The sequence below is a fragment of the Conger conger genome, chromosome 15 (genome assembly GCF_963514075.1).
Source record: "Conger conger chromosome 15, fConCon1.1, whole genome shotgun sequence".
NCBI classification, from domain to species: Eukaryota; Metazoa; Chordata; class Actinopteri; order Anguilliformes; family Congridae; genus Conger; species Conger conger.
In genome coordinates, this window is record NC_083774.1 from 9,528,314 (window position 1) to 9,552,264 (window position 23,951).

Sequence of the window (23,951 nt, forward strand, 5' to 3'; positions counted from 1 at the left end):
GTGTGTGTGTGTGTGTGTGTGTGTGCGCGTGTACCAGTGACTGTGTGTGTATACGTGTACCTGTGTGTGTGTACCAGCAAGTGTGTGTGCATATTCTGGGAAGTGACGCGCGCGATTACTCACCTATTGGTGGGAGGTGGTGACTCAGGGCCATGTCATCACTCACAGAAGCTGTGGAGCTGCCTGCTGGGCTCCGGACACCCCCGACCTTTTCAAGAACCAGAGTGCAAACAAGCGGCAGTAATGCCCCCTGATCACTCGCACAAGGGCTGACCCTTCCACACCCCCTCCTGGGGAGAAACAGGGGGGAAAGAGCAAAATGGTGAGAAAGGAACTCTCCAGCAGACAGCAAATATTTAGCTCATTGACATGCTAATCAAATATAAGTCACTGGGCCTGAAAATCTGAAGGCATTTGTAAAAGAAAAAAGAAAAAAGAAACGGGAAAGGTCATTAGGCAGTCAGCAACAAAACTTTTAATTAAGAGATGGAAAAATCTGAGTGTAATACAATCCATTTAGAAATATACACTCACTGAGCACTTTATTAGGAACACCTGTACACCTACTTATTCATGCGATAATCTAATCAGCCAATCTCATGGCAGCAGTGCAATGCATAAAATCATGCAGATGCAGGTCAGGAGCTTCAGTTAATTGTCACATCACCCATCAGAATGGTGAAAAGTTATCTTGAGTGTTTCAGAAACTGCTGATCTCCTGGGATTCTTCACGTACAACAGTCTCGAGAGTTTGCAGAGAATGGTGCAAGAAACTAACACCATCTAGTGAGCAGCAGTTCTGCAGCCAAAATCAACTTTTTCATGAGAGAGAGGAGAAGGGCCAGACTGGTCAAAGCTGACAGGAAGGTGAAAGTAACACAAATAACCACACATTACAACAGTGGTATGCAGAAGAGCATCTCTGAACACACAACACATCAAAACTGGATAGGCTACAGCAACAGAAGACGTTATACATCTAAATAATACGTCTAATAAATACCTAATAAAGTGCATAAATAATTGTAGGACTTAAAATGGTCACTCAAAGTGCTGACAGGGAGCAAGGAGGTTTAAATGTTTATTTTGTTTAAAGTGTGCCCAAGTTACTAGTCTAAAGATGAAAAAAAAAAAAAAAAACTAATGTTTTTGTTTTTAAGTACACCTCCTGAATGAACTTCTTTATGCATCTTACGTAAAATGTTTTTCTTCATTTTATTTTATTTTGCAATGCATTGTAATGATGCTGATACCTGCGTCTCACCAGCACACCCTCCCCAGCAGCAGAGCGGAGCCTCCGCCAGCTCTGTTTGTTATGGGGGAGAATTAACGAGACATGACTGAATAAATGATGCAGCGGTCCTACAGCAATAAGACTGATGAAAAATGAAAATTGACAGAGCCATCAGCACCAAGCGTGCCATGTATTTATGAACACGCGAGTTTACGGGCTGCCTTTGTGTTAAGTACTGCACTCGCGGAGTTTGGGGAGATTTATGGAGAGAGTATCTGCACATGACCTCCCATCATCAGCCAAGCTCATAGTGGAAGAATCATTATCTTTCGCCCAAGGACCATGACATTCATAGACTGTTATACAAATTAAATGGATTCTGCTGGCTTTCACAATAAACACCAGATATGAAATTTCAGAAACATCTACAAATGTCCATCTCATATCAGTTGTTGACTTTGGATCATATTAATTTTGGATGTGAGACAATTACTTCCAGAAAACTATATACAGTAGCCTATAGATCTCCCACAATGGACCAGGGATGTAAAAACATTTTGAAGAAACAAACATACAGTATGTTTCACTATAATAAAAGGAAGCAAACAACTAATCACTATGAAAATAACCTCAGCATATGTCAAGAGTCAAATATGTTTCTCCATGTCATGCCAACCATAGCTCTTAATTATATACCTAACAAAATGAAATTAATAATTCATTTTATTTGACATTTTTGATAGGCATGAGCTAAAACGGTCTATGTTACATTACATTACATTACATTAATGGCATTTGGCAGACGCTCTTATCCAGAGGTGATATTTCTTGATATTTATCCATATGTATCCGAGGTGATATTTCCGTGGCCTGAAATAAGATTGAACCTATTGGTGTGCACAGCCATTTAGAAAATGAAGCCAGAAAAATTGGCTTGAACAGGGCTACTCAACTCCAGGTCCGGAGGGTGGCAGTGGTTACAGGTATTCCCTGCAGCCATGCACCACCTGATTTCACTGCTTGGTTCAGGAAGTAAGGTCCTTAGTGAAATCAGGTGGTGTAGTGCATGGCGGGAGCAAATACCGGCAGACACTGCGGCCCCCAGGACCTGGAGCTCAGGAGCCTGGGCTTAGGATAAAGACAAGCACAGTTGTGTAACCCTACTTTACAGTGGACAGGGCCAGTGTTGTGGACTTGAATGGATTCATCTTTCGGCCGTTTCATATACCCGGCTGGAGGACAGGGTAGAGGACTAGTATGGTATATAATGGCATATACAGTACATACAGTATATTCAACAGCATACATGTCTGCATTAGTGCCAACGCCTGCCTGCCCCCCCCCCCCCCCCCAAAAGAAAATAAGAAAAATATAATACATAAATAAATAAATAAAATAATTCTAAAATAAAAGAAAAACTAAGAAATGGACTCAAACACACAAGCCCCCATTGGACATGCACTACACACAATCTGGCCTGGGATTCCAAATGAGGTCCACAGCGTTGTTTAATGTTTGCATTCTTGTGCTGGGAATGTACAGTATTAGGAAAGTTGCTTTAGGACAGAGCTCGAGGCGTCCTGCCAGGGAACAGCAGGTACCCCTGCAGGAGGATGCTGCCCTGTCTTCCCAACTCAACAGCCAGATGAGAACAAGGGCAGCTCGACCTGACAGAGAGATCCCGTTCTCACAGTCACACGGTCGTCTGGAGACTGGACACCTCACCAGCGCTTTACGTAGAGAAAGAGGCGTCAGCACAGAGACCTAACCAATTAACTAGCACGATTAATTAGCTTTACTTTCCTTAAATCTATCAATGTAGCAGAATGGATTGTTTACTCTAATTCTGAGTGTTGTACAGCACAACTTATGTTTTGATGGTGTGGGGGGCAGTTTAAAAGAGAGTATAATCTTTGACCCGCTAACCTCTACAAATATTTAACTTTATTGTCATGCAATGATTGGCTGTACATATACTGGCAACAGCAAGCTATTAACTACACAAAAATCAACTATTGTTTATTCGTCTGCACTTAGAGGAGTCGGTGCTTGCGAATTAATATATAAACCTAGTCATGCAATGCACTAAATCAACAGGCACTCTTGTACAAATCAAGACGTGTGAAAGCAGGGATATTGAAAAAAGCATAAATACAGCGGGCCAAGGCTGGGCCTTGACGTCTTTAATCAATGGGCCCCTCGGTGAGCGTGAGGCCCCAAGCCAAGATCAGCTGACTCTGCTGCCGCGGCGACCGACACCCGCGTAAATCATACGAGAAATGACAGGCCAACAAAACGCGCCGCCTCGCCGGGCGACGCCCGCGGACGCCGTGCAGGACAAATTGGCCGCCTGCGCCCGCCCTCCCCACTCCCTCCCGCCCGGGGTTTTCAGGCCCTCTCTTCCCCAGCTCTGCTCAGGGGGCTAATTTTGTGTTTCAGATCACCATTTGTACTTATTATGCTGACATAATTAATCCCCTGTTGTGATCAGCAGGGGCGGCAAGCCTCTCCGCTCCACTGCCTGCCTGCCTGCCTGCCTGCCTAGCCTGGCTGTTTGTCTCCTGTGCTGTGGTGGAGAGCGCGCACAACGCACCCAGCCCTCTCTGGAGCTCTGCTTCTCCACCAAGCAACACAATCTATACGAACCGTAAGCACAGAGTATGCGTTTGGCTGAATGTGACTGAATCGTGCCGCTCTTCTCCTTGTTGCGTGTTAGAGCGGTATCAGAAGGGGATTGTGTCATCGCCTCCTTCCCCCATCACTGACACAGGAGGGCACTGACCCTGAAGACCGCAGGCCTCTGACCCATGTCCAGTCTCCAACCTCCCGGGTGCGCTTTTATACATCAGTCAACCTGCACATCAGTATGTTTATTACTGTTACCCTATCCTCATCTAAGTTTTTGGAACAAGTCACAATTTAAATAAATAAATAAAGAAATAAACAACAACTGGAAGGAAATAAACTGATGTCTCTGATAATTAAAATAAACTCTCCTGAGCTCAAAACATGCAACAGTTCATTCCATTTTTTAAAGATTTTTTGAAGTGTTTTTTATTTTTTTTATTTTTTATTTTTTTTGCCTGAGGCCTGTTGGTGGTGTGAAAAGAACAGACACCAGATCATTTAAGTTAAGGAAATATTTGTGAAATTTGTGGGCAGTATTTTTGTTTTTTTTTAATATAATGGCATAAGCCTGATACATCTGTTTTCAGCAAACTGTTTTCCCACAACAAGCAAAGAATGTACAAAAAATAGTACCAGCTGATAAGCGTATGTCCTAAGATAAGAATTAATCGCAGGCAACAAAATGTTCTTCTCATCAATGTTTCACGAAACATTTTCCAAACATCTCAGACATTTATGGGAAAGTAACAGAAGCCCAGCTGCGTCCTCACATGACGGATGTTTAGTGATGAGTCGTCCTCATATAATTACAAATGTTGTCTTACAACGGCAGAACAGGTTACAACACTTGCATTACAGCAAATGACTGAGGTAACAGTTGAGAAATCATGTTTAAAAACTGCCATGAGACACATGCCATCAGTGACTCACAGTGAACTGAACCACAGTGTTTTTCTATGGAGCCATTTCATTGGTTCAAACACAACCAATGACTAACAGCACACAGTTGCACTGCCTGCCTATTGAGGGCTTAGTTAAGCCTCACTCTCTCATCATTGCTGACTATCCTGATTTCAAATTTCAACCAGTGTCTGAGAAGCATACAGTCAGGTCCATAAATATTTGGACAATAATGTCAGAGAACACATTTCTGGGCAAAATGGCTTTAAGTCATCAAGGGTCCAAGGTATCAAATGAGCCTCAAAACGCCATGCTGAAGCCAGATATGCAGTAGATAAGGATGGATCACTTCAACGATTGTTTCTCCTGAATAATTGTCCTACTGAGCCCAATGGAAAAAATATTCAGGAGAAACAACCCTTGAATTGATCCATCCATATCTGTTGCATATCTGAAAACAGCATGATGGTTTAAGGCTCATTTGATACCTTGAACCGTAATTCCCACACCGTTAACCTGATTTACATGTAAATACCCTCAAATTAAAGATGAAAGTCTCCACATATTCATTATTTAATTCCAACTCCAATGTCCTGTGATAGATGGCTAAAATAATAACTTTATCAATGTCCAAATATTTATGTCCAGTCTGACCTCTGACCTGGAAGTACCAATCGTGCTTGAGCCCTACTGCGTTGTGATGTTGACATCAACTTGCAGAAAGAATTTTTTTTTTTTCTTCTCAAATCTTACTTCAAGTCAGTTGCCACAGCATCGTAAATGAGTTGAAATATCCCCACTGTCAAAGTGGGCCAAATGCTGCTGCTTTCACACAGGGGCTGACAATGAGACGGCGGCAAGAGCCCAGCCAAAGAGCGCAGCGCCGAGATAAATCAGCCCACACAAAGCCTGAGCACAGATAATGGAGCTGGGAACCGTCCAGAAATGCAAACCGCACCAGGAACAAAGTCTGCTTATGGATTAATATTTATTTCCAGGTGCACACAGTTCGGGACATATTGGGAAAAACATAAGGTTCCCCCCTCCCACTCTCCTTTAATTTGAGCAAATAAAAGGTGTAAGGTCCACAGAGTGGGCCCCGGCAGGACTCCACGTGGGTTGTTTTCAAACAGCCTGACTCGAAAACATCTTGCGTTACTGTACATCTTGTACTTTTTGTTATAAACAAAAAAAAGTAATGCGGTTTCCCAGAAAGTTTTGCGTAATTTAACTTTGTTCTCTCCTAAGGAAGTAAAGATCATGCACGCACAATAAAATAGTTGAATTAATATTTATATTGACAACAGTAAAACAACAACACTAACAAGTAAAGGAAATAAATGTGTTGCCGGGTAATAGCTTTTTAAAGACATGCAAAACATGCAGTGACTCAGAATCACACTCCCCACACCTCTAATTAGCACAGTAATATGAATAAGAAGCCAGGATCCTTCAGAAAGTAATTATACAGCACATCTCCGGTAGAGGCAGTGGGAAGAGGGGAGCTTCACCTGCCCACAGACCATGCACTCCCTTCATGTACACTGATGTGGCCCCCCTGGTGCGACTGCTGGGTAGGGTAGGCTTTGTCCTAAACTTTTTTGTGAACTAGTACATGAACGCCGTTTACAGTTACAGTAGGGCGCACAAATGTGGGCCTCCCTAGTTTAAATGTCTGTTACAATGAATCTATGTGATCGAAAGCAAACCTGAACTCTAATTCGTACAGTTAAACATGAGACCTCTGCAAATGTGAAAGCAAGATTGCTTTCTATTTTCATTTTTTTACAGTTTATGATTTTTTTTTTTTAAGGTGCAAAAATTTGGCATCCCCTTTTGCATTATTGTTTGTAACTTTTTAAAAGATGATTACAAAGGCCCAGACCCAAGTGATTTACTCATTAGGGCTTCAATGAGTCAAGTGAGTATAATTGTATAATTCCAGGGCTGACGGAACAGTGGTCTGGAAGACCAAGAAAGATTTCAGATTGAATGGCCCGAGGCTTGGTGAGAAATGCTCAGAAGAACACACACATCACTGCAAAAGAGCTGCAGAAAAGAGTAGCAAACACAGGTCTAGCTGTTCACAGGACAATACAAGAAACTTTAAACAACAAAGACCTAAATGGCAGAGTTGCCAGAAAGAACTACCTCAACACAAAATTAAGCGTCTGAAGTATGAAAAAGAAACATTGAGAAGCCTGAAGCCTTTTGGAACAATGTGCTTCGGAATGACGGAACCAAAATTGAACTTGTTGGCCACCACCAAAGAACGTATGTTTGGAGGAAAAAGGGTGAAGCCTTTGTAGAGAAGAACACCTTGCCAACCGTGAAGCATGGAGGTGGATCCATTATGCTTTGGGGTTGTGTGGCTGCTGGGAGCACAGGAAATATTGTGCGAGTGGAAGGAATAATGGATTTCACCAAATATTAAGAAATTCTAGAGGCTAATGTTCAAAGGGTAGCACAAGCATTGAAGTTGTGTGTATATGCCTTTCTAGTCTGCCACTTACATATAGGCATCAAGATATTTTTTACTGAATCTGTTTTCAGTAGGGAATAGAAACAAAATATTTGTACGGCTGCTAAAATACATGTTAAAAGCAGTTGTAATGGGTAAAGAACGACACTCAGTGCCCTCTCTGTTTCATTTGCTGATTGAGACCAGGGTTCTGCAACACAACTATGAACAAAGAGGCCCTGGGCTTCCTGATCCCCTTTAGTGCACAATCCCAAATGCACTTTACAAACTCCAAAATGGGCCTATAAACTACAAAAAGATACCAGGCCTTATTTCCAGCTGTGACATACAAACCAAATCCACTCACAGCCTCCTCTTTGACATTTTTGGAGTGGAAAAAAAAGTTCCTCTTGCCTCAGGCTAGGGCTGTAAATTCATAGAGCTATGAAATTAATGTGCCAGAGTTCACAAAAAGTCATTCATTAATCATACATGAAAAAGGAAGATGAAAAAAAAAGGTAGGTTTAAAAGTCAAGATTTGTTTTATCATCAGCCTGATTGTGTAATTATTGCATTTAACATTAACTCTGTTCTGTCAGAGGGCAACCACTCGCTGTTGTGAAATCTGAGGGGTTAGGGAAGGGTTAAAGCACATGACACACACACATACACAGCACACAGACCAGGCCACCTATTCACCTCTGTGACTTTAAGGAAAACTAACAATAACCCTGAAAATAAAGCTACTAATGGCACATTTCAGATAGCAGAGCAACACTTCCAGCTATAGTTTTAAACAGAGAGAAACTATTGAGAGACTAGAACAAAGCATTTCACATTTGGTTACAAAAAAAAAAAAACTGCCTTAAAATGGAACACGTGAAATATAATTAAATGGCACTTAAAATGCTTGTGGAACCATATAAAGGACAGGGAGCAGCCTGGGGGACCTTGTTATTGAACACATCTACATTCTGTAACTGTGCCTTGTCTATACATTACGGCACTACAGAAGATGGCGGTGTTCTTTCTTGAGGGTAACTGTCAGGACCTTACTTAATAACATATATCGTGACTTGTAAATGCACAGAGGAGGAAATGACACAAGTGTTAACTTCAAACAAAGAGGCGTATCGGTGAACTCAATAAAGCAGGGCCAAAATAACAGGGGTGTGTGTGTGTGTGTGTGTGTGTGTGTGTGTGTGTGTGTGTGTGTGTGTTGGGGGCGGTAATGACCCCAGGCTAATTTATTAGAGGAAGACTGAAGATCACATGAGGGCCACAGACACCCAAATTTGATGATCTTATAACACTTAGATGAGGGGGTAAAAGAACACAAAAAGCCCTTAGGTAGGGTGATGAATGATGTTGGTAACATTGTAAACAAAGCATTAGAAACTATCAACGAAAATACCAAACAATATGAACATTTGAAAATCACTATTAGTCTTTATTAATTATTATTATTATTATAATAATAATTATTATTATTATTGTCATTATTATTATTATGAAAGTTTTTTTCACACTTCCTAAGAAATCAACAGGAAAAATGTGTTTTTTATGAAACTTTTTTTTTTTTTTTCGCAGAGCGATCTGAACACGGGTCGTCTGCTACGGCGGCTTGTGTGGAACGATTCAGTGTGGGAAAATGAAGCAGCCTCCAGCCAACGCAGCCCTTACAACATGACAGTAGGAGAAACCAAACAGCAGCCTCCGCGACAGAAAGGGGCAGGGAGTGCTCCATCATTTAAAGGAGTTAATAACGGCTGGCTGTTTCAGCATGGGGGGGAGCTGTGATCACTGGTGCAGGCAAAGTGCATTCAGGCCCTGTCTAACCTTCATCATCCATGGCCTTTAAACCAGTCCTAGCAACAAGCTCATACAGACACTGTGTGTGGAGGACAACCGTCTACTTCTTTCTCATGCATTAGGTGGGCAAAATAAAGCCTTTCTCCCATGAATGCTGCATGGGAGGAGGGGCCTGCATTTCAGCCAGACGTATAATTTGGAGGTGGGGTGGGGGGAGTGGGGTGTGGGTCATTTGCATTTTTTTTTTTTTTTTTTTTTTGGTAAGGGAAAGTGTTGATCACAAGCATTTTAACAACAGTTGGGTGTCACTTGATAGCTCCAGCTCACTGTGTGCAACTTTGCCTTCTGAAAATCCTTCCGGTTTGTTCCAGACCATCTGTTTATATTGACCTCAGAGTTCACTGGGGCATCATGCATGAGAAAGTTAAAGATATTCTACATACACACATTATAACTATACTATCTGTTGCAGTTGCTGGAGTTGTTTGACTTCACACCAATATCCCGGTCCTCAGCAGTGATTTTCAAGCATTAATATTTGTTTATTCATGTTAAGGTGGTGTGTGGGTGTGTGTTTGAGTGTGTGTGTGTGTGTGTGTGTGTGCGCGCATGTGTGTCTGTGTCTGTGTGTGTTCCACAGGTCTGGCTGTGTGGTCACTCTGCTTACGAGAGAGCTGATCTGAGGAACACTTGACCAGGGGGAACTCCACCACAGTGGCCCGGAGATCATGACAAACGCGTCGTTTAGCCCCCTCTCCACCCCACCCCACCCCCACGTTTTTGGACAAGTGCTGGCTGCCTCCCTAGACACAATGGACCTGCTGTGCTGACAACTCAACTGGAAGAGAGCTTAACCTTTCAACTCTGAGGTCAACTCATTAACACACACTTTCTTCAATATGCAAATATACAGTCTCATAAAAAAATTAAATTGTAAAAGTTTAAAACCTGTACATTCATGTATTTGACGCGCGTTCATTCATACCGTATATGTGCATACAAATCTACCCAAAATAGCATGTGTGTTTTAAAAACAAATGTGCTTTTCCTCTACCTTGAACTGAATTGACTTGACCAGCGGTTACAGTATATTCATAGAATTCAAGATGGAAATATACAGTAAGTTGAAAAACACCACAGTGCAGTCAATACATGCCCATTGGAGACAAAACGGCTGTAGAGAGTGGCTGTATAAAGGAAAGAAAGACAGACAGAGGGAATGTTTAGCAGTGTGTAATTGGGTAGAGGTGAAGAGGGAGGGAGGAGAAGGCAGGTGTGAGCCTATTGTTCTCTTTGATGGGATTATTTGCACTTCTCAGCCGTGGAGAACCAGGTATCATTAAGAGCAGCCATCTAAATTTACAATATGTGGATTTCTTTTTTCCTTTCCCTTAAGATTGTGTAATTATGCGTGCTCTGCAATTAGGAGCAGAGGCCGCAGGACCTGGCTGACTACTGTCTACTTTGAAAGCGCTTGGGAAAATAAAGTGGCAAAAAAAACTCCAGAGAAAGTACAGTTCTCATTGTAGTCTTTCGCAGGGCTTATCTTATCCATAAAGTTAGCTGAAAGCTAAAGACATCAAACCCAATAAGATGTGTCAGACCTAAGGAAGTTGATTAATTTGGAGAAAAGTAAAGTGCGGATTGGGAGAAAAAAAATTAAGTAAATCTTATAGTAAAATCGCTTTTATTGTTTGGCTTTCAAGATGCTCCTTGGATGAACACCTTGTACCATACAACATTTAGTCAGGAACAGCTACAGTTTGTCAAGGAGGCAAGCTTTCTATTGGTGCAGTTATGTTTGTTTGCATTCTGTATCTTGCATGGTATTACACAGCACACCAGCTACTTGACTGACAGGTCTTCATTGTCATGCTAACTTTTCCGGCAATACTAGTGGCTTCTCTTGTCCAAACGAGCAATAACTATAAGCACTCACACATGACCGCGGCAGTAACTGTTGTCTGGACAAGTAGACGCCCAACACTGGGAAGGAGCTATGGAGATAGCAGTCCCAACAAGATATGATTTTAATGTCGTCATTAGACCCATATACATCTACAGTAAGAAAGTTTAATACAAATATGACAAATGTACGCCCTATTTTCATATGTTGTACAGGAATAAGAAACGGCATACCTGTAAGGAAGTCTAAGAGAAAAACAATTCAAGTTTTGCGTGACTGATCCTTCAGCGTTGTGGCTTTGTTCATACTCCATTCAGGACAACCACAATTCTTTAACCGCCAGTAGTTATTCAGCCTGCACATTGCTAAGGCCACTTTTCTGGAAGGCCTCCAGCTCTCATTTACATGACCCTTGGTAATGTTATGGGTAAGGCCACATGCTGTATATAGAAAGGGTTAATGACAGATCATTGTTAATAGGTAAGGCCGGGTGTTTGTCATGGGTATTGTGGATTCTGTGATTTTTGCCATAAACTTAAAATTTCTGCGACTTCCCCCATTTTTAGTGCTTTATGTGATTTTTGGGTACTTTTGGATCATAACTCAACATTCAGGTTGCTTAGTGTTATTTTTTTATAGGCATACACATTTTAACAATAATTCCAAAGGCTGGGAAAACAAAGTGTAACAGTGGGTATGGACATTTGGAACGCCCTGCAATCAGTCAGTCATAAGGCCTGGAAATAAGGCCTGTCAGTCATTGCAGTCATGTACAATGGCCCCTGTCAAACAATGTAGGTAACACTCAGCGACAAGCAGCACTTCAAAGACCAATGCTAGCAATGTAGGCTACAGCATGGAGCATACCAAAACATGGACATACGGTAACTGCATTAAAAAAATGTATTCCATTTTAATTAAGGACAAATAACCTGCTCTTTCTTTCCGTGATATACGGAAATAATCCAGTAAACGGACCAGACTGCCAATGCATTCACTCGTAGGCTACTTGTTCGTAGCAGCTGGTTACTGCCCGTTGATTACAAGGTGGCGTTTCAACACAAGGAAGTATAGGCTGAGTGGGTATAATTTCACAGCTTGCTACTAGCCTACTAATAATAAAGTTATTATTATTTGTTAGTCACACTGTAACTTTGACTTTGTGCAGCTAGGGGGCGGCTAGCAAACCATGAATGACTGTCCTGTTCAGTTGTATACATCCATGTAAATATATTCACTGCAATGTAAATATAGTTTCCAGTAACACTGTCGGGGGAACTACATCTCTGGTGGGGGACATGTTTATTGTGTGCTTGTTTACATGTGTTTGTTAATGTTTTTCACTTCAAGCACTTGTTACAGTTGCATGCTTGTTATTTCAATTGTTTCCAACTGCTGCACATGAGATCTACCAAATTAAACATTTCCTTTTTTTTTTTTTTCATGTTTTTCCGTGATTTTCAGCAACTTTGTCGTGACTGTCTCCACGACTTCAGCCAATATTTTCCTTCACAAGCACTCAACCATATACATTTAATATATAGTGTCACCAAAGTTTTGGTCCCACCTGTCAAAGTAGAGGTAGTTTGAGGCCTTCACATACATCTGAAACTTAATTAGCTGTCAGCAATTGTTTGCCTCATGAGGACAGTTCTAAAAATGGAAAATAGCTTACACTTACAAAAACAGAAAGAGTTTAAACCATCCTTGGATGGGTGGATGAAGAGATCAATCAGACAGATGGACGGACAGACAGAAAAACAGACAGACAAATCTGTACGTCTTGGACTGATCTGTATTGGATTTGTATAGGGTAATCCTCACAGGCAAGACTCTATCGAGTGTACTTGCATTAAAGTTAAGCTCTTATTGACTCCTTGAGAAACACAACTGTCTTTTAGGATCTGGGTAATGTTTTAAATAGCCAGTATACTTGGAAAGACCTCAGCACAGTGAAAGTCTAAAAATAAGTAGTTTGCATTGCAGATATTAAGGTCAGTTTATCTCACTGCTCTAATAAATGTGACCTAAACTTACAGTACAAACTTGAAATGTCAGGAGTCTCAAAAAGCTTCAAGACTGGTGTAAAATAAAATATTCAATCATAGTTTTACACTTTCTGTTTATAGGTTCTTTGCAGACTTTAAATACTCAATTAATTTGTGTAAGAATGAAGAAAACCGTAAAAATATGCCACTTCCGTGTAATACCATAACATTGGAATTTTGGAATCCATTTCGCTTCTGAAATGGCTTCCCCAGGTATACTTTTGGTTGAGAGAACGGTTTCAAAATGCTTGCCGCCTTGAGCCATTTTGCTGAACAACCAAAAGTGGAGATTTGAAGGAAATCAGAATTGCCTGTAAATACACTTGAAGACTTGAGGAACAAATGAGCAGAAATGAAGTTTAATCTTTTCCTAACCCTATCCCTAACTGGAATCTGCCTGCTGGTAACGGTGGCACCCTGGGGCTTGCCTGGCTGCAGCTACAGGGCTCTGCCCACTGTGACTGCTACAGTCAGTGGCGGTTAGCCATGACCTTCTTTACCAAGGTATGCAGGGCTTAAGCTGGAGGGATTTGCTCCAGCTCAACATTAACACCATATGGATACTTTATTACAAAGTAATGATGTGAACGTCTTGCTCTCTCCCTCTCAAACTCCTCCCACAGCACAAGTGACACGCTATGCGAACACATCGCGTGGAGACAGAGCAAGACTAGTTTTGTTGATGCTACACGCTGCTCTGTTTTTTTAATAAACAGCACGTTATGAAAGCACACTATATTTAAACCTGAATATGTAAATCTGAAGACTACAGGCCAATTCTCCTTTAATTTACATAAAGCATTAAGCCACATTGTATTCATGAATTCAAAAATGGACATAATGAGCAGTAGAATGTCACCAATCACTGTTAAAATAGTACTGACAGCAGTAATATCAAGTTGAACCCGCCAGTCATCTTAACCGATTATCTAATTTCATCATTGTTACTCAATGAATGATTTATGTTCAGCTCAGTAAGAAGATTCCTTCAGAATTTCTGTCAAAGTAAGATTAATTGTAAGCGCCTTACTCTTTATTAAATATCAAGTGCAACATAATATAATGTTTAACACCATATTGTATCAAGTTCATTCAAAAGCATCCAGTGGCATTTAAAATGAAAATGTTCCAAAAACTCATGGCATAGCCATAGAGTAGGGTATTACGTTTATGTCTGCATTTATTAATCACTCGGCGTTTCTACAAGGAGTGGTGCGGGAGTGGGTTGGGGGTGTGTGCGGGGTTATAACCTGAAGACCCCCCCCACCCCGGGCTACATCTCTGCCAAAGTCCAGACAGCACTAGCTACAGTACAAACTGAATTCTAACAAAGAGCACCACATACATAAAAATGACAGCACTGCCTAAAATGGAACAAACAGCGAAACACTTAATGTTCCAGAGATTGTTAATATTGATAAAAAGTTGTTTCTCCCAAAGAGAGGAACACTTTGCCTACTGCTGAGGGCATGTGCGATGGCCAAAGATTTTCTGATCAATGCTTTACAAAGAAAGCAAACTAAAGACTTGGGGGGGGGGGGGGGGGGGTAGGAATTGGAGCAGCTCGTATGGACTCGGGCCAATCGTTTGCTCTACTTTGCTTTCCTGCTTTTCTTTATTAGTTGTAGAGGTATTTCAAACAAATTAAAAGTAAGGGAATAATTTGCAAATGAATGCAGAGTTGCAGTTGTGAAAATATAACTCTGGGCTTAGTGCAGGGATTCTGGGACAAATGATGGCTTTGTTGGTGGAGAAGGGAAGGGAGGCTCTCCGTTAATTTATAACAAACTCAGCATTTCAGCCCTGGTGCCAGGGCAACAACACTTTGGGCCTTTAAATGAAATTTGGGTTCTTCTTCGGCAGTGGATGCATGGCCTTTCTAAAGGAGTTTGTTCCCCATCTCTGGCCCTTTTCACTCAGGGATAGGTCACCGGGCCAGGGCCCACACCACCACTCTGGCTCCCGTGTTTTATGCTCATTAAATGCACTTAGCGTTTTCATTTCTCTTTCACATTTTTGTTCTCCCTTTAATGAATGTTTGTCCCTATCTGTTGCCCTCCCTCACGACCGGCTTTATGAAAAAGGACAGCGCTTTGACAGGAGTGACCTGCCGGGCCGAATGCGGGGAGCGCCTCCATGAATTGAGTGTCAGCCATTAAATATGATTTCCTTCTGAATGGCAAGCAGACACATTCAATGACTGGAACTCATTAAAGCCGGCATAATCTCCCTTTTCTGCGCCGGGACAATGATTTCAGCTGAAAATGCGATGGTTTGGGGGGACTATTCAATGAATTCAACTTGCATTCAATGTAATAAATCAACACCAACTTCTTATTCTGTGGAAGTTTGTCATTTGAATACACTCTACATTCCGCATTCACGACATACAACATTTATATATATATATACGCAGGATAAGAAGTTGGTCTTGATTATCTTGCAGCTAATGGGAATCAGAAAATATAATGTGCTTTACCTGTAAAAAGGCTGTATTACCAAAAACAGCCCTTTCCTTGTATTATTGCACCTTGCATGCAGAGTGTATGACATCATTACACATCCAATAGAGAGGTCCAATTGGCCCAATTTCATACAAGACTATTCTCCTAAATATCTTAATTTCCTGGCTTGTCAAGACATTGCGTTTAGTTTAGATGAGTAAAAAAGGAGTGGTTTAGTTTTATGTTTTTGGTTCCAAACCCAGGTTAAAGCAGACACGAGGAGCATTAAATGTGAAGACGCTTCCTTGAGAGCAGTCTGGAATCCTGAGAGCTGAACTGCCCCCGTGTCAGTAGAGAAGTTATAGGTCTGTGAAGCTATATTTTTCTTAATTATTATTTTGATTTTTAACAAAGTTTCCTTCCGATTTATATTGACTTTGCTTAAAAGCTTCCAGGGAAGCAGGCCTCCCTGCCTAGTAAATTACAGCCTATACTAAAGGGAGAGGGAATGCTCTGAACAGCTGTGTCAAGGCTCTCTGTAGTCAAACTATTGTAATCTGTATTAACCACATTGCAGGGAGTGCAAAGGGTCAAAGTCTTTAAGTGCCTGTTGGGATCAGCGCTAGTGAATTACATGCTATTGCTCTGAAATGTTTAGATAATTGTACGGTGTTAGTTGCGCTGCTTATAGTACATGTAAAATGATACCTTTATGCTGCATTAATGTTCTGATTTGAAGGCAAAGCCAAAATAAATTGATTAAGCATTTATCACGGAAGGAAGAACAGGTATCTCTGCCGCCCAAACACTATGTGTCCGTCAATATGCTGCCCGTGTTTCAACGGTACCCTGTGTTGTGTTGCAGTAATGAGCAAACAGATGGATGATTCCTAGCTGCACTTGCCTCAGTATAGTAAAAAACGGGCATCATTTCAGATTTCTGTCCACAAAAATCTGTTATGCTGGAAAAAATATAGTGAAAGATTGTTGACATTGGCAATATTTAATACTTTGACGAATAAAGCACACATTATGAAGGCAGCTGTATAAGTGAGATAGAATTAATATGTCCAGTCCCTAACATGGCAAATGAAAAGTGTTGTTATAATCCATGAGAAATGTTTGTGGGAGAGTGAATGGCCTCTCCATGAGACTGGCCCTGGTGTCCAGGCCCTGCAGAGCCTTACAGCAGTGTTATTAGACACTGCTCATCGTAATTTTATTTTATTCATTTTTTTATTTTTTATTCATTTCTTCCCCATTTTCTCCCAATTTGGTTACCCATGCTAACTACATCCTCATCCCCCGGCGGCCCTGTGAGATCTAGTGATCCGTAGACCTGGTGAGATCTAGTGAGCCGTAGACCCGGCGAGATCTAGTGATCCGCAGAACGTCACACCTTCTCCAGGCCACCATCGTTCCGGCCCGTGACCGTGATTCCCAGACGATCAGGGCACAGCTATATATACCCCAATCCCGCTAACCCTGCCGAGTCCCTCCCCCCGCCCTCAGAGCGGCGGGCCAATAATGCCGCTCCCACGCCAGCCGGCCAAACTCGGCGTTGGCAGGGCCGGGACGCAAACCTCGGTGTGCGACCGCATCAGACTGATGACTGCGTCGAGGTCCGAGGCCTTAGCCGCGCGCCACCGCGGCTCTGTCAGCTGGTTCCTGATCTGAGCTCTACACAGTATCAATCAGCCTAAGTAATGGCGTCGCCTAAACTCCACAGTGAACAAACTCGGTTTTAAACCAAATACAACTAAACCCAAAACAAGCCATTTTACAGAGAGAATTTGCTGGACTGAGAGCTACATTCCATCGACCCAAAACCCAACACTATATGTCGTCCTCGTCATCATCACGGTGGAATATCTCACAGGAGGAGGTACTCCTGACTTAAATTATTTCAAGAGGTAGAGCCCTTTGAGAGCCAATACGGTCACTGTCTACAGCTCCTGTAGTATTCCCCACCATCTCAGTGGTTACGCTTTGTGGCAAACAGTCTTCCTCCTCTCATCTTTTATAAAACACTTACCAGGCCCCAGGGAGCTGGGTCTGGGAAAATGTGTATGCTGAAAAAAGGCAATCAAGTAAAGGCCATCTTACCACGGTGCTAAAAATAGTCTCTTAAGCTTTGCCATATGTTGTGGAAACTGTTTAAATAATTCACCTGTAATTCCCGTTTCATGTTGCTAACATCTTGCAAACCCATAACACACACAGCCTGTAATTCTAGAATCTCTATCACTGTATTTCAAGCATTTTTGCCTCATCAGGCTTGTCATGGGGTAATATGGCCCTTAGGCAGACTATCCTCAGTTCACCTCTGAACTAAGTCACTATTGCATATTCCAACTTCCAGAAACTATATACATAGAACCATGTTGTTGTTCCTCTTCAGAAGCTACAAACTGATATAATCAGTGAGCAGGAAACATGCTTACTCAATTGTAGGCATTGAGCAACTCAAAAAAAGGAATAACAGATTTGTAATAACAAAATGGACAAAAAAGCCAAAACATCATTGATTAAAATATAGTATTTAAAATAAAAATGTTTGAACAAATGAGAAAGAATTATGTCGTAGACCTGGACATAGCAACATTTCAGTCACTCTAATGGTAAAATAATTCAAAATAAATGCTGCTTAAAAGCTACCCATTTAACATTTGAATTCAACTTTGCCTTCACAGACTCCAAGAAGGGAATTATTGTATTTCGTATATTCATTCAATTCAAAGCCCTTTAACATGACACAGGCCCAGACCACTGAGAACCACGACGTCGAGCTGATGCATAAGTCCTGGTGAAAGTTTGCTAGTGTCTGAATTTAGTGCCATTGAGAACAGATTTCACAGGGCTGGCAGACAGATTGTGTCGCATCGCACAGTGCTTATATAGATCACAGCCGTCTGTATCTGTGGTGGAATGACAAAGAACTCAATGGTGGCAGTCTCCATTGAGCGGGAGGACACCCTGTCACCCCTCCCTCCAGCCTTCAGGCATGTGATGAATGCATGTGAGGTCCTATCCCACAACAGCTGACATTATTAATACAATATAAAATGTGATAAAATGCCCGGCTTCACTCTCGGGGCTAATATTGCGTGATTTATTTGTGTGCCAGTGAAAAAGTAAGCATGCCAGGTGTTTGGAGGCTGTCCTCGCCTCCAGAGCTTGATCGATAATGCTCCTTTTATGCAGCTCTTTTTGAATCGTCCGCGCCCATCACATCCCAGTAAAACTCCAATTCGGGAAGTCACTGGCTCATTGTTGACATTAGATCTACAATTGCACTGTATTTACAATGCAGTTATGCGCTAAGACTCATAAATCAGTGGTGTTAATGCGGCACATTATATGCCGTAAAGTGCCCTTCTTTGATTGATTTGAACATTGGGACCCATTTCTAGACAGAGGTGTAAATGCGTTTTTAAAACCTGAACATCCATATGATGTCAGATTTAAATTCTAAATCCTCTTATCTGACCTTTAGACATTGATTCTACAGAACATATTTTTTGTGCACCAGAAAAAGTGTTGAAAATGTAAGGCAATTGTATACACTGCACACTGTATAAAAAGATAAAATTATACACACTTACAACATGCCCCCAACAGCAGACTGATTTTACTAAGACAAAAAAGTAATAGACATAAATATCACTGGGCCCACCACATCTTCTAACCAAGAGAACCAAGCATCAGAGAGCCAAAACATCCTCACCACTGCTGTGGGCAAACAGCAAAAGTAAGAGAAAAGCATTTAATCACTCCCTTGAAAGTAAAAGGCAATCCTGACATTGTTGCCCATTTCCTGATTTAAAAAAAGATGTCTGGGGTTATGATAGCATGAGGCTTGGACCTTCTCAACAACGTGTCTCCTTTTTTCCCTTTTATTAATGAACAATAGTTCACAACCTGCCCCCCTGCTGCACCCCACGGCCCATTAAGTAGTATGAACGTTTCAGAAGGACCACCTTCAGACACACACACACACACACACACACACACACACACACACACACACACAGACACGCACCGACAAACGCACAGACACAGAGACAGAGACAGAGACACAGACACACACAGGGAAGTGCCAATAATATTGGCTTATTCATAAATATATTACAAAAGTACAACTATTACTAAAATAGCAAAAATTTAATCTGCATATTTGTATGTTGAAATGCTTTATTGTGTTCTCTTTATGAGACTATGTTTGGTTGTGTGTTTTATGAATTAAGGGCTACACTAGGAAAACTGCTCTTCATGTAGGCCAGAGGCCTGGGGAATTTCAGTAATTAGAACCCTATTCAATGCATTCCTTATTAGATGCAAGTCCCTTTTAACAGCAAATGATTTGATGTGAACAATGCAAAGAGATTTTCAAAGAAAAAACTTTAAAGCACACATTTCTGAGTTCAACTCTAAAAGGAAGTTAATGGGACTTGAGGAAAAGTATTTAAAAAAACTTCCTCTGAGCCTAAAATTTTGCAGACATTAAGAAAAGAAATCTTAAGAAGGGGCAATACATTCCTATCTGTACAAAGGCAAAATATTAGCATTTTCGGAAAATCGTGCACAGAATATATAGTGATTCCAAGGCTTAGAGACGCACATTAATAGGTGGGAAAAATGTATTCTCTATTTGATTATACAATGGAAAATTAAGCTGACAAGAGGTATATTTTGGTGACTTAATGGGCGACCGTTTTCTCTCCCTCCTTTTTTTTTTTTCCACACTATGCGACCGCCATGAAAATGAACTATTAATCTGTTTCCCAAAGGAATTCCTCTACCCAGAGCCGGGGTTGACAGCCGCAGTACGAAGGTTGTTGTGTGGTCAACAAACAATTTTCCCGGGCTTCAGTGCTTTTCAAAAGCACTTTTTCTCCCACCCTGATCATTTGAAAAATGTAGTTGTCAAAGGTTCCTTTCTTTTATTCCCCCACAAAGATGTCAGATGGAGAGTGTTAGAATTTCCAAACGTGTTAATCCGTAAGAACCAAAAGACCGGGGCATAAACACAACTCCATTCTTCGCTGCTGACTGATTCACTCTTTAACATATAATTTCCTTTCCTTTTTCTCCCACACAAAACAGCAATCCTTTAGATTTTTTTTTCTTCCATGATCTAAATTCACATTTCATTTTCATGTTTAAAAAAAGGAAAAATGAGAGATTCCAGTTACCACGCAGTTTATTGCTTCTGATTAAATTTGATCCAAGTACTGCAGTGAAATTACCCTGATATATTGCAAGAGTAGAACATTTCAATAAACCTCTCAATATAACACCGTGACCTTTATACAACTTATATACTACTGGTCATATTGAAGAATATGCATGTATAGAACACTGAACATTAAACATATCATCAGACTACTGAGCTTATTTTAATTTGAAAGGGAAACATTGACATAAATAATGATACAAAGCATCGTAAATCATAAAAAAAGGAAGCAAAACTTTGGCGAGTTGGGCCTATTCTGATGAGAAAAATACATGTTGAATAGGGGCAGATGGTGGGGGTGAATCTAATCTTCAACACTTTGCATTTCGGTCACACAGCAATGACTGCGGCCTGACACTGATTCATTTTGGCCTTTACTATAATTCATTCTGGTCTGACCCAAGTTTACTGCGACGGGAGGCGGAGAGATCTCTCGCGGCGCTCCCGGGATGGGCCCGTCCCGGGAGTGATGATGAGAGACGAAGAGCGGAGGATGTGCCCTGGGCCCCGGCCCCGCCCTCCCGCCTCTCAGCTGTGAACCCACGACCTGTCATCACCCGGACATCACAGACACCGAGCGCGCTGACGGATGAAGCCACCTCTCATAATCACGTTGCAGGGGAACGGGCCCCGGCCTTGTCATTACGGGCTACTTGCGGCCGCATCATTACAGGTGGGAAGGAAGTGGGCTTGAGAGGTGCATTATGGGAGACGACACAACCCAAATAGACATTGACCCCAGCGAACACGCGCGCACGTAAACAGGGGAGATGAAAGGTAGGATGAAACAAACCTGTCTACCTGTCTTCAAGGGCCAAGTGGAAAATGACAATCCCTCATGTATTTTCATTAATACTGAAGTACACCGGTACATGGAAGATCACAATGTACTTATTATTAACCATTGCTAGTTGCTTGGCTTAAAGGTAAACAACATATAGGATGAATGACAGAGGCTGTTGCTGTAGGGCAGACCAGCGTACTACTCCCTGGCTGGAGAGGTCTGAATCTCTCAGCTGAATCTCAGCAGACACACACATAGTCACATCAGCACTGTGTGTGGTGTCTGTAAGTGTTAACAGGAAGTGCACTGAAACAACAACAATACAGTTTCACTTTTCTGGCTAGAAGACCCAGCTAATCCTAAAATGCTACAAGACTCTCTAACTGATGAGCGAGTGAAGTAAGGGCAAATTACTCTATGTGGAAACGGAATCAGAACTGGAAGGTAAGATATACTTTCGGATATTCGGTTCATTCACTCGCAATAAATCTGCCAGGAAAGGCTTCAGATCCTCTGTGTGGCCATGCACAGCACATGCACTCAAACCCATCAAGCAGGATGTGACTCTAAAATAAAGACCATTAATATATCAACTCTGAAACTCAATCTCCCGTGTCTTAAAGTACAGAACGTCCGTAACTGACAGCTAGTCGGAAAGGAGCTGGGTTAATAGGCATTAATTATGTTTCAGGTGTCAGGAATGCCCTTTTGAACTTTAGCCTCGAGAGGCATGATGTCATGTTGAGGAAGGCTTTGTATATTCTAATGCGATGACCACAGGCCCTGTTCTATAGTGCAGCGTAATATATTTTCCATCCGCTGCCTTGGGGCACAATGACGCAAAGAGAGCCACTCTGTTGCTAATACGTCACAGCCGTGCCGATATCACAGGCCGTGTCTCAGCTTCCGATTCTGCCTTTCCCGGTTTGCATATGCTTGGCAGATGACACTCGGCCCCAAAGCGACCAACCTCCAGCTGTGCTCCCAAAGGCCTCCCTAACCACCAAGTTAGGGACACCCCGACTGTCGCCTTTCCCTGATAATGATATATTTAGCAGAAATTGAAGTCTCCTGCCCGCAGATGACTGAAGAGAGTGGTGGGAAATGCAAAGGACTGTGGGCATATGATAGATTAAAGCTATATAAACCGTCTGATTTTTACATGAGGCCTACACATGTATACGCATCCGCCCTAGCCCTCAAACATCAGGGCAGGGACTGTAAATACCACTTTCGCTCTTCATGTTTCAACCCACACTATAACAGAGACGTATAACGTTCTTGGGTTGTATGTGTGTGCACAGGAAACTTAGGCAGTGCTCACGTCTGGCAATCAGCGACTTTCTACAGATTATGACAGCGATCTCACCGACTGCCGTTCACAAACTCAAGCAATACTGTTCAGTCTTAATGTGTTAAGTGCAATGCATGACATGGAATCCTAATAGGTCAAACACAAAGATGTGCCCCTGCAGTAGTAAGCTAAACCTGTGGAAAATGCCCCATTTTTACGGTGACATCGACTTCTCGCTTGGTTTCCATTCTGCCCGGCCCAAGGCGTCGGCCTCGTTTACACGCCCATTGTTCCCACTGATACTACAAGGTGCTCATACACAGTCAGAGCAGCACTGTGAAGATTAGTAAATCACCATATCGTCGCGATGGGCTGATAATGGGCACAGATGATTGGATTAACATACCCATATAACACGAAGACAAGAAGATCTGAGCTACGGCTTCTCAAAACAAACAACTGTGGCAGGGCAGCTACCGCAGTCTGCGGAGCTATTGATCTCAGCCATGCAATAAAGGGGAATTATTCCTACCCAGAATGCACTGCCCACAAGAAAGAAAAAAAACATCTTATGCAGTCAATGTGTCTTCCACTTCATTCTGAAGCTAGATAATGTAACAATATTGAAAGATTTCCATTCCATTATAATTGGGGCAGCTGCTGTATGGCTCATTCTTTTCAGCCACCATGCTGTGGTGAATTCATATCCGGACTGCCCCAGTGTCGACTGTGGCCAGTAGCTCCATAGGTGACGCACAATTGCCTTCTGGGATAAAAAATCTCAAGACATTTTTATGTCTCACCAGGCAATTTTTATCACTGAGAAGAATTGGTCGTCCTAACCTAAAAGTTGCACTTTTACATTACATTACATTATTGGCATTTGGCAGACGCTCTTATCCAGAGCGACGTACAGTTTATTAGACTAAGCAAGAGACAATCCCTGGAGCAATGCAGGGTTAAGGGCCTTGCTCAAGGGTCCAACGGCAGTGCGGATCTTATTGTGGCTACATTGGGATTCAAACCACCAACCTTGCCTGTCCCAGTCATTTACCTTAACCACTACGCTACAAGCCGCTGCACTTCAATTAATGCCTTGGTCAATGCGTAAGTAAATAATTGCATTACACTCTTCGCGACATTATTGTTAATTTCCATTTAATGATCACTTTAGTCATCTTATGTTTTGAATATCTTCGGTCAT

The 23,951-nt window shown here is 41.9% G+C and overlaps 1 protein-coding gene across 1 annotated transcript in view; it reads right to left on the reverse strand.

Annotated features, from left to right (window-relative positions):
• Positions 1-23,951, reverse strand: part of sall1a (spalt-like transcription factor 1a) — a 244,029-nt gene that overhangs the window by 57,177 nt on the left and 162,901 nt on the right. The window contains exon 3 of the mRNA XM_061222667.1: positions 124-290. Within this exon, the coding sequence (XP_061078651.1) occupies positions 124-290 (167 nt within the window). The remainder of the gene's footprint in view (positions 1-123; positions 291-23,951) is intronic.